The 10,990-nt window shown below is 39.3% G+C and overlaps 1 protein-coding gene across 3 annotated transcripts in view; it reads left to right on the top strand.

Moving 5' to 3' along the window:
- The first annotated feature begins 6,091 nt into the window (after positions 1-6,091).
- PSMC6 (proteasome 26S subunit, ATPase 6) overlaps positions 6,092-10,990 on the top strand; it is a 30,811-nt gene continuing 25,912 nt past the window's right edge. For 2 of the 3 annotated variants that reach the window (XM_069082225.1, XM_069082224.1), the window contains exons 1-4: positions 6,094-6,251; positions 7,119-7,198; positions 7,276-7,315; positions 8,308-8,360. In XM_069082225.1, the coding sequence (XP_068938326.1) occupies positions 6,125-6,251; positions 7,119-7,198; positions 7,276-7,315; positions 8,308-8,360 (300 nt within the window). In that variant the 5' untranslated portion in view covers positions 6,094-6,124. Of the gene's footprint in view, positions 6,252-7,118; positions 7,199-7,275; positions 7,316-8,307; positions 8,361-10,990 lie in introns of all 3 variants that reach the window. The other variant, XM_069082223.1, reaches the window with a different exon arrangement.

The raw sequence follows: 10,990 nt of genomic DNA, 5'->3' as shown, positions 1-10,990 counted from the left end.
ATCTGGCTGGTGAGATGTGGTACTTCAGAGTTGTTTTGATTTGCATTTCTTTAATCAATAGTGATTTAGAACATTTTTTCATATGCTTATAGATATCTTTAATTTCATCTTCTGAGAACTGCCTATTCATATCCTTTGACCATTTATCAATTGGGGAGTGGCTTGTATTCTTATAGATTTGACTCAGTTCTTTGTATATGTTAGAAATGAGGCTTTTATCAGAGACACTGGTTGTAAAAATTCTTTCCCAATTTTCCACTTCCCTCTTAATCTTGGTAACATTGGCTTTATTTATACAGAAGCTTAATTTAATGTAATCAAAATTATCCATTTTGCATTTTATAATGCTCTCTAACTCTTGTTTCATCATGAAGTCTTTCCCTCACCATAGATCTGACAGGTAAACTATCCCTTGCTCTCCCAGATTGCTTACAGTATCAGCCTTTATACCTAGATCATGCACCCATTTCTACTTTGTTTTGGTGTACAGTTAGATACTTGACTGTGGTTCCATGATATTTAAATTGTTTCTTTCTGAACTGCTTGCAATATTTTCTCCTTGACCTGATAATTATGGAATTTGGCTATAATATTCCTTGGAGTTTTCATTTTGAGATCTATTTCTGGAGGTGGATTCTTTCAATGACTGTTTTACCCTCTCCTTCTAGGCTATCAGGGCAGTTTTCCTCAATAATCTCTTGAAAGATGTTGTCCAGGCTTCTTTTTTTAATCATGGCTTTCAGGTAGTCCAATAATTCTTAAATTATTTCTTCTGGATCTGTTTTCCAGGTCAGTTGTTTTTTCCAATGAGGTATTTTACATTTTCTTGTAATTATTGATTCTTTTGATTTTTTCTGACTGATTCTTGATGTCTCATAGAGTCATTAGCTTCCACTTATCCAATTCTAATTTTTAAGGAATTATTTTCTTCAGTTAGCTTTTGTACCTCCTTTTTCATTTGGCCAATTCAACTTTTTAAGGAGTTGCTTTCTTCAGTGGATTTTCCCCCCATTTTTATTTTTTAAGGAATTGTTTTATTTAGTCAATTTTTGTCCTTCCTTTTTCTTTTTGCTTTTGGAGAGGGGAAGGCAGGGTAATTGGGAATTAAGTGGGGTTAATTAATTGGGGTTAAGTGACTTGCCCAAGGTCACATGGCTAGCAAGTGTTAAGGTTGGATTTGAACTCAGGTCCTCCTGACTCTAGGGCTGATGCTCTATTCGCTGTGCCACCTAGCTGCCCCTTATCCTTCATTTTTCAAGCTGTTGACTCTCTCTTGCATATATAGAATTGCATCTCTCTCATTTCTCTTCCCTCCCCCCGCCCTGATTTCTCTTCTATCTCTCTTATTTGACTTTTAAAATCCTTCTTGAACTCTTCCAAGAATGCTTTTTGGGCTTGAGACCAGTTCATATTCCCCTTTGAGGTTTTGGATGGAGTTATATTGACAGTGCTGGCCTCTTCTGAGTTTGTGTTTTGCTCTTTCCTGTCACCATAGTAACTGTCTATGGTCAATATTCATTTTTTGCTTCTTGATCATCTTTTTTTTTGCCTATTTCCTGACTTTTAAAGTTGAACTCTCCTGCTGGAACACAGGGGCACTCTTCATAGCTTCTTGTGCTGGTGGCCAGGGGCCTGGTCACTGGCTTTGTGCATTTGAACCTCAGGTGCTGGCAGCTGGAGGTTGTAGGGGTCTGGCAGCTTACCTGGTGCTGAGCTAGGATCCTAGTGGTGGTATCTAGTGTGTGCTGAGGCCAGGTGGGGTTTTTCTGCATTTCTGCCAGGCTACACTGATGCACATGGAAGTCTAACCTCTGGAAGATGCCTGACTGTGCTGGGCTACACTTAAGCACATGGAAGTTCAGTCCCTGGAGGTCACCTGCTCACCCAGAGCTGCACCAAAACACAGGGAAGTGCTGGAGGATGCCTGCCTTCCTGGGTTGCACTGAGGCATGGAAAGGTCTGGCATCTGGAGGATGCTGGTCCACCCTGGGCTGTGCTGAAGCACTGTGGTGGTTCTCAAAGCCATAGTCTTCCCATTCCCCTGGCTATGGTAAGGCATGAGAGGTCCTTGTGCTGGCATTTGCCTACTCCACCACACTGGGGCTCAGGATCTCCCACTGGTTTTCTGAGGTGGGGCATGCTGCTGGTTTGCTGGGCTGCTTCCTGTTCTGGGACATACTCCCCTTTTACTTGAGTGAGACAGACCTTTCTTGCTGATCCTTCAAGTTTCCCAGGCTAAAAGGCTGCTCTACCCCATCTTCCTACTGGCTCTACTATTCCAGTATTTGTTCTAGGGCACTATGTTATGGCTGTTTGGAGGTGAATATGGGAGAGCAACAATGATTTACTGCTTACCCTGCCATCTTGGCTCCTGGAACTCAGCATTAAAAACTCTTTACAACTTTTCACAGCAATTCTTACCTTTCCAGTAATGATGCTGTTACACTGACCTTGTTCCTTACATACAATACTGTCTCCTGTCTCTGTGTTTTGGACTGATTGCTCCCCGTGCCCAGAATATTCTGCTCCCTCACCTCTGGCTCTTAGTTCTCTGGATTTCTCCAAGATTCAACTCAATGTTTATCTTCTACCCATAACCTTGTGTAGTTTCAGTTCCTTACTTTAGCTGCTAGTGCCTTCTCTTATGAGATTACCTGTCACCTACTCTATATTTATCTTGAATGTACATAGTTATTTTGGTCATATTTTTCATTGGAATATCAGCTCATTGAAGGTGATTTATCTTTCTTGTTATCCCTAACTCTTAGTACAAGTGAGTGCCTGGCATATAGTAAGCACTGAATAAATGTTGACTGACTGAATTATATGGTGTTCATGTGAAGAGAGAGAAAAGGATAGATTCATAGAATACTCTAGAAGTAGAATCATTGAGACTTGGCAACTTATCAAAATGGTGGGGGAGAGTGAGGAATAGAAGTTGACTGAGTTTTTAAAATTAGGTGACTAGGAAAATAATGCTAGTCATCAGAAATAAGGAAATTAAGGAGAAGAATTGATTTTGGGGGAAAAAAAGAGTCCTCTTTTGCATTTCACATGCTTATAGGACATCCATGGGATATATCCAAGTCAGGCAGTTTGGTGATGTGAGTCTAGGATTATACAGGGGGCATTCTGTCAAAGGAGATAGGAAGAAATGGGACTAAGGATTTAAATATTAAGGTGATATCTGACCAGAAGAAAGGTGATTTCTTTGGCAGAGACTGGAGTAAAGGAAAGAATGGATATTGCATAAGAGTTACAAAGGAATTCTCAAGAGGATATGCAATACATGGGCTTTAGGAGATATGAACAATATGTAGCAGGTTTATTATTTATTCTCATCCTGGTTTCTAAGATAATCAAGGGCTATGTTATTACATTCCCCCATAAATTACCAAAATTGCAACACTCCTCTAATTAGTCAATTAGCCCTGAATCTTTCCACAGTTTATTAAAAACTATTAAACTGGATAAACTTTTTTCATCACAACCTTCCTCTCCTGTCTTGTCCCCTCCTCTCCCCCTATTATATTCTAGTCTTAAAAAAAATCAAAAGTGCTGATTCTATAATTGTAACATGAAAATGTAACAAATAACATAACAAAGACAAATAATTGTATACAATATATCTGTTGGGAGACAGGAAGACCATAAACCAGAATGAATCACTTCTCCAAATCCAACTGGAAATTCAAAATTACAGTTAGTGGAAGAGTCATAGTTGATTAGAGGTTAGAGGTGACTATGGTGAGAACAGTTCACTTGAGTAATAAAGTCAGAATTTAGATACCAGGGGTTGAGAAGTCAGAAGAAAGTAGTATAAACAGTCTCTCTTCTCTCTCCTGTCCACCCCCCGAATTCTCATTAAATGCTGAAATCTCTTCCCAAGAATTAACTTCATAATATTTATTTGTAAGATAAGAGTTAAACTCAATTCTTACAAGAAATTTCTTTTCAGACTTTTTCTCCTTGATGGTTAAATCACTTACTCACTCAGGAAAGAAATTCTTATTCTGTCCTCTACAGGTATCACAGTTAATGGTATCTCCAGAATGAGAGTTAAACTGCCAGTTATCACTCATAGACTTCTCACAGATAACACATGAACAGTAACTTCCCAAGATTCCATTCACTATTAAAGATATAATAACAGTATCCCAGCCCCTTGACTTGTTGAAGCTAGGGTTACATACAAGCAGTGTTCAGTAGTTTCTCTAAAAACCAAACAATAGAATACAAGGAGACTACCTAAACAACCAAGCCACAAAGTAAGAAAAAAGTTCCTCAATAAACCTTAAGGAATTATGGATCATTGACCAATGGATAGACAACTGATCGGGAACAGAGAAATAAAGCCATTGGCTGTCTGTAAGATCAGTCATGCCCTTGGTGAAGTTTAAAAAAAGCAATAGTCAGCTGAGAGGTGACAATTTGCTTTTCACTTTTTCTTTTGTGCCTCATGGTGAAAGCAGGGGGTTGAGGGTGGGGGTGGGAATGGGGCAGGATTAGTTCTTCTTCCTCCCATTCATCCATTGACATTTTATAGCAGAAACATTGTGGTAATGTCAAATGGAGAGGAGAACATCTGAAGAGTCAAGTTGGCCAAAGGAATTGAGAGTTTGGTACCTGAAGCTGCAATCCTGCTCAACATGCCTGAGAACAGAAACTCCTTGTGATCCTAGGATATGAGTTATGCTTCTTCCTAAAAATGCATAGTAGCAAACTAGGTCAGGATTTTGACTAAATTTGAGTCTAAAATTGGAGAGAGTGGAGGCCATAGCATTTGAGCCACATGCCCCTCCCAGGAGCTGGCCCAAATAGCCCATTACAGTGATTTTACCCAGCATAGATATGCTATATCCCATGAAGAGGAGAGTGAGAACATCATGAGAGACATCAGGCAAGGAGGGACTTTGAAGGTCTAAATTGTTTTAGTAACCTATTCCCTACCTACCTGCTTTTTCCACAATAAACTCTATGAGTGGCCAGTCTTCCTACTGTTGCTGTTTATACTGCTGTTATAATAACCTCCCAGGATTGTGAGGAAGATATTTTGTTGCTATTTTTTGCTTCTAGGCATTTGCTTTGAGCTAAATTGTATTTTGTGGACAGCTAGGTGGTGCAGTGAGTCCATTAGAATGTTGGTCCTGGAGTCAGGAAAACCTCAGTTCAAAAGTGCTTTCAGACATTGACTAGCTATGTGACCCTTGGGCAAGTCACTTAACCCTATTTGTTTCAGTTTCCCCATCTGTAAAATGAGATGGAGAAGGAAATGACAAATTTCTCCAATGTCTTTGGCAAGAAAACCCCAAATGGGCTCTCGAAGAGTCTACAGGAATGAACAACAAATTGAACAAATTATGTCCTGTGGCTAACTCGGGGCGGGGGACTTGGAGGGAAGTTTTGGGGGTGGATAGTTTTGAGTTTAGAGGTACAGAGTGCAGTGGCCGAGTCTGTCTCCCAGGGGATCCAATGCCACCTAGGGAGGAAAGGCAAGGCTAAGAGGGTGCCAATGTATGTAAAGCGCTTTGTAAGCAAATGCTATATAGATACTGTTATTGTTACAACCGAGAAGGCAGCTTTCAGGATAACTGACTTTCCTGATTTCCTAAGAAATTAGTAATGATGCAAGCTACATACAGTGGGGAAAAACCCTAAGTTTCAGAAATGGGGCTATCAACTACTATTATAAAGAGCCTTAAGCGCTTGAAAAATAATGTTATGCTATTGTATAAGATGATTGGCATTCAAGACATGTCTGGAAAACCATTGTTTCTCTGATTTTTTTTTTTTTTTAATCACAAAGTCCTTTTTTTCCAGCAGCAGGAGTCAGGCTCTGTTTGAAGCCTCAGAGGAAGTCCGGGAGCTACTTCTTGCTCTTTGCAGCTCTCACCAGAAGGGGACGGTGTCCAAGGAGGTCAACTGCTCAGCTCCGACGGTGAAGGAGTCTTGTCGGCAGGTTGGAAGCCGAAGTGCCTATAGGGAAAAAGGGCGGGAGGTGGGAAGAGAGAAGGAGGAGAAGGAGGAGGAGGAGGAGATATGGGCGGGGCGAATCGTGTCAGTTCCTTTTTTTCCTCCTCCTCCCCTCTCGTCCCCGCCCCTCTCCCCCCCCGCCCTGGCGGCCATGGACATTCCCAGCATCCCCTATGAGAGGCGTCTTCTCATCATGGCGGACCCGAGAGATAAGGCTCTCCAGGACTACCGTAAGAAGCTGCTTGAGCACAAGGAGATCGATGGGCGCCTCAAAGAGTGTAAGTACTCCACCTTTGTACGGATTGTTTGGCCCTTCTCTCTCTGCCGAGCGGAGGCCACCTTCCGGGGAGCCTCCTGAAAGGTGAGACCTCGGTTGTAGCGCAAGGCGCTTTGTCATCGTGCCCCGAGCGCGGCTGCTTGGAGCCGGTGCGGCCTGGCCGGAGCGACGCAGCCCCGAGGGCTCGGGACGAAGCCCTCCCGAGCGGGGGGAAGGGGGAAAGGGCATTGGAAGGCCGAATATAGTGAAGACGGTGCCAGGGCCTTCGGACGGCTTGGGCTCCTGCAGTGAGGAAGAGCCCAGCTCTAGGCCCCGAAGGGGGTGGGAGCTGCCAGGGTTTAAGGAGCGGAATTGAGAACCCCCAGGCACGGAAGGGCACTAAGCCCCTGTATAGGAGTGCAGCTTGGCAAGTGTGTTTCTGGGGGGAAACAAACAGCATTTGTGGCTCTTGTGCTGGACCAAAGGCACTTAGCTTTTTGCCCACCATTCATCTCCTACCAGCGTTTTTAACACATCTTATTTGTATTGAGCATTTGAGTTTGTTTGATCTGCAGGTCACAGAATGATCAGGATATAACATATTCTGGATTGGAGGCATGAAAACTCTCATTCCTAATCTGTCAGTACGACTAAGATCATCACATAGCCCTTAGAAGTCAGTATCCTAATCGACATAAAATCAGCAATCACTGATTAGAAGCAGACGAATTAGTAGATGTTTCTTTGTATAATCTCTTAGCATTTTAATAAGAAATTTGATATATACAGATAAAGGTGTTTTAGATTTGATAAAAACTAAACTGAATATATTTAAGTAAAATTTCCAAATTGCAAACATTTGTTTAATATACTAGTTGTTTTGTTTCAGTAAGAGAACAGTTGAAAGAGCTTACCAAGCAGTATGAAAAGTCTGAAAATGATCTGAAGGCCTTACAAAGTGTTGGGCAGGTAAGTTGTTGATTTAGTTGTAATTTTGGCTACTATAGGTAATTATGTTAAATGATAACACTTTTTTTCTTTTGTAGATTGTGGGTGAAGTGCTTAAACAATTAACAGAAGAAAAATGTAAGTAGATGGTCAAAATACATACAGAAACATGCTTTTCCTTTGAAATATATTAAATAGTTTAAAAGAACTATTTGACAAGCTAGATTTTCCTTCAACTAGTAGTTTCTGAATTGTCATTTTTAATTTGGATGATTCAAATAAAGTAACATTTCCTCCTGCAGATGTCTTTTTAAAAACATTGTACACATGTTTATATCCATATTATGAACTTGATAGTCACAAACAAACATAGACATTTCCATATATGACATGGTCAGAAAAAGAAACTGTTCCACATATAACTTGGTAGATTTTTGTGTACTTCACTTTTGACATGGTATTTACCCACATTGCCTTTTTTTGAATGTACCGCTCTGAATTTCTTTAATGTGTATTTTTTTTATATTTTCTTTATTTTTTCAGATGACATTTTTTTCTTTTTTTCATAACTATCATTGCCTTGCAACAAATTAATATAATCAAACAAAATAAATTTGTGTTGTTTGGTTGATATATCATTTGGTTACCTCCAGGCTATTTTTTCTGTGCCAAAAGAGAGAAATACGATGTATCATCAGACTTTTGCAGTTGTACGATTAGTTATTGCCTTGATCAGTTTTTAAGTCTTTCACAGTTGTTCTCTATAGTATTGTAGCCAATGTATAAATTTTTCACTTCATTCTGCATCCCTTCCCCTAGGTTTTTCAGAATCTGTCACATTCATTATTTTTTATGGCAGGATAATATTCCATTACATTTATATATCAGAATTTGTTTAGCCATTGCCCAAATAATAAATACCCACTATTTCCAGATTTTTGATATAAACAAGTGCTACCATAAATAGAGGTCTTTTCCTGTGGTTGTTTTTATATTTTTAGAATGTATGACTAATAAGAATATCAGGATTAAAGCATATGCATAATTTTAGTGACTTTTGGAGTATTATTCCAAATTGCTTCTTGCAAATGTCTTTTAAAAATGATTTTGGCTTTTTTTTCCCTTTCTAGTCATTGTTAAGGCAACAAATGGACCAAGATATGTTGTGGGTTGTCGGCGGCAGGTAATTCCGTTTTACCTTTTTTCCTATTTGAGCAAATATTTAGTGAATAAATTTAATGAATTTAGAAATAATAACATTTTAGAGCTTCCCTTCATTTCTTTAGATAATAGAAACTAAGGCATGCAGAATTGGGGTGACATTAAAAATTGCACAGCTAGTTAGTAGAAGTTAGTATTTGAACTCTTAATTCCCAGTCCCGTGTTTCAGAGCATTATTAAGGTTTATACTCAATGATGTCAAATTTATTGTTCACTTTGGGAAGCTATTACTTTCATTTCCTCACCTATTCACTTCTTGACTTTTTGCAATCAGAATTGTGACCCCCACTACTCCATTAAAACTGATCTCTTCTAAGATTATCAGTAATTTATTAATTGCTAAATCTGGTGACTATTTTTCAGTCTTTTGCCTCAAACTCTCAGGAACTTTTTACACTACTAACCATATATCCCTTCCTGAATACTTTCTTTTCCTTTTATCTTTTATTTAATTTTATTTATTTTTTTACCTTCATTTTTAAATTTTGAGCTCCAAATTCTCTCCCTTCTTCATTCAGCCCCTCTTCCAACCATTGAGAAGGCAATCTCTTCAGCTTTTATGACAATAATTTCTTGACTGTCTTCCCAACTGTTCTTTTGCAATCTACTTTGCTTCATAGTCATCCATGTCCCTTCTAAAGGCGGGTTATGCTCCAGTTTTGTCATGGATCATTTTCCCTACATCCTGCGTTGATGATCTTAACTGTTTTCATGGGTTCAGTGACTTCTATGCAGTTGTCTCCCAAATATACATATTGATTCTTCTCTCATTTCTTCCTAAAGTTCTAGTGTCACATCACTAGTTCCCTTTTACATCACTCCCAAATATAACATGGCAAAAATAGATCTTTTTACCAAAATCCTGATGTTTTCTCCTGACTCAGCTTTTTGTTTGTCAGTGACACCACTATCCCTACAGCCTATCAGATTTGCAAACTTACTTTTACTCTGACTCTTCTTTCTCTTACTTTTGTATTCATCCAGCTACCAGGACTTGCCAGTTATACAACATCTTATATCCATTGCCCTTTCTATTCACATAACCTGTCACCTGGCCTGTTAAAATAGCCTGCTAATTCCAGTAGCTCCACTTACAGTTCTTCCTTTTTGTGCCACTTCCTTTGCTAAGACTCCTCTCTTGTTTGTAAAATAAAATTCGTACTCTTCTTCGTGGTATTTAAATGCCTCCACAGTCTGTCTCCCACCTATCTTTCAAGTCTTTATTCCATTTTACTTTCCTCAAAGCCTGGTTATAAGCCTCATTTGGGAAAATTTGGTAGCTTAGGATTTTGATTTTAGAAAGATTGGTGTCTGTTCTTTGTGTTAGTTACCAAATCAACTTATAATTGTCTTACTAAATAAGTAGCTCTTTGGCACTAGAAAATAATAGTTAAAGAGTGAAAAATGTAGGCCAGATATTTTTATTATCATAATGTGTGATCATTTTACAAAGGTGATTGGTGAAAACACTCATAAGTAAAGATACATTAGGTATCAATCATCAAGCACTTATTAATCACATACTTCATGCTAGACACTGTGCTCAGTGCTGGGGATACAAAGACAAAAGTGAAACAAAACTCTCTGCCCTCAAAAACCTTACACTTTCATGAGAGAGAAAGCATATACTATGTAGAGATATAAAAGATATTCAAAGATGTGCTGTAACTTTGGAGGTCAAGGCACTGATGGACCAGGAATGACCTGTAGATGACCCTTGAACTTTATAATAAAAGGAACCAAGGATTCCAAGAGGCAGTGATTCGGAGGCAGAGCATTTCAGGTGTCAGAGACAGTGTGAAAGCTTAGAGATGTAGTGTTACGTGAGTAACAGTAATTAGGTTCATATGGCTGGACTGGACTGTGCATTCGGGTTGGACCTGACTCAAGCTAGTACCCTAGTAGTTCAGGTTTGATACTAGAATAAAATGGGGCACCATTAGGTCATTCAACAGTTAGCAAAAGATTTACTTAGTCTTAACTGTGGAGCTCTTCGTGGTTGTTCTCTACTTGTTTGATAAGAAAGGGATATTGACAGCCTGAGCTTTTATTCACCTAAACCAACCAGATTTCAAGGATAGTCTCAATAACATTTAAGGAAAAACTGGCCTAACTGGCATGGGGGTAGGGGTTGGGATTCTGTGTCTACCACACTCCATCCCTTGTTGGTAAGGTCTAGAGAACTTTGAGGACATATCTGACTTCTGATACTCAAGAAGCCTGATTAGGCAGTGCTTAAAGGAGGAAAAGAAAAACCAAAACAGAAACAAAGCAAAAACAAAACAAAATAATTTAACAACTCCCTGAAGGAGTGACTGAATCAGTCCTATGAAGGACTGAGTCCCAAGGCTAAACAACTTATTTATAAATGACAGTCCATGTGGTGGGTGGTGATAGTCTTTGCAGTTTAAAATGGTTCTAGCACTAGATATGGTGACCTAGTAAAGGTCACCATAAACTGTTATCAGTACCAGGAACATCAAGGCTGTCACACAGATGCTAACACGTCCTTCATCATTACCAGTATTTATAACAGATCAGGGAGGATTGCCCTGTACAGAACTGAGTGTTTCCAGGTTCACCAGCTAGGAT

The sequence above is a fragment of the Petaurus breviceps genome, unplaced genomic scaffold (assembly GCF_028583685.1).
Source record: "Petaurus breviceps papuanus isolate PSGF00001 unplaced genomic scaffold, PetGlider_PUasm1.0 164, whole genome shotgun sequence".
Taxonomy (NCBI): domain Eukaryota; kingdom Metazoa; phylum Chordata; class Mammalia; order Diprotodontia; family Petauridae; genus Petaurus; species Petaurus breviceps.
This window is presented reverse-complemented; position numbering and strand designations above follow the sequence as displayed.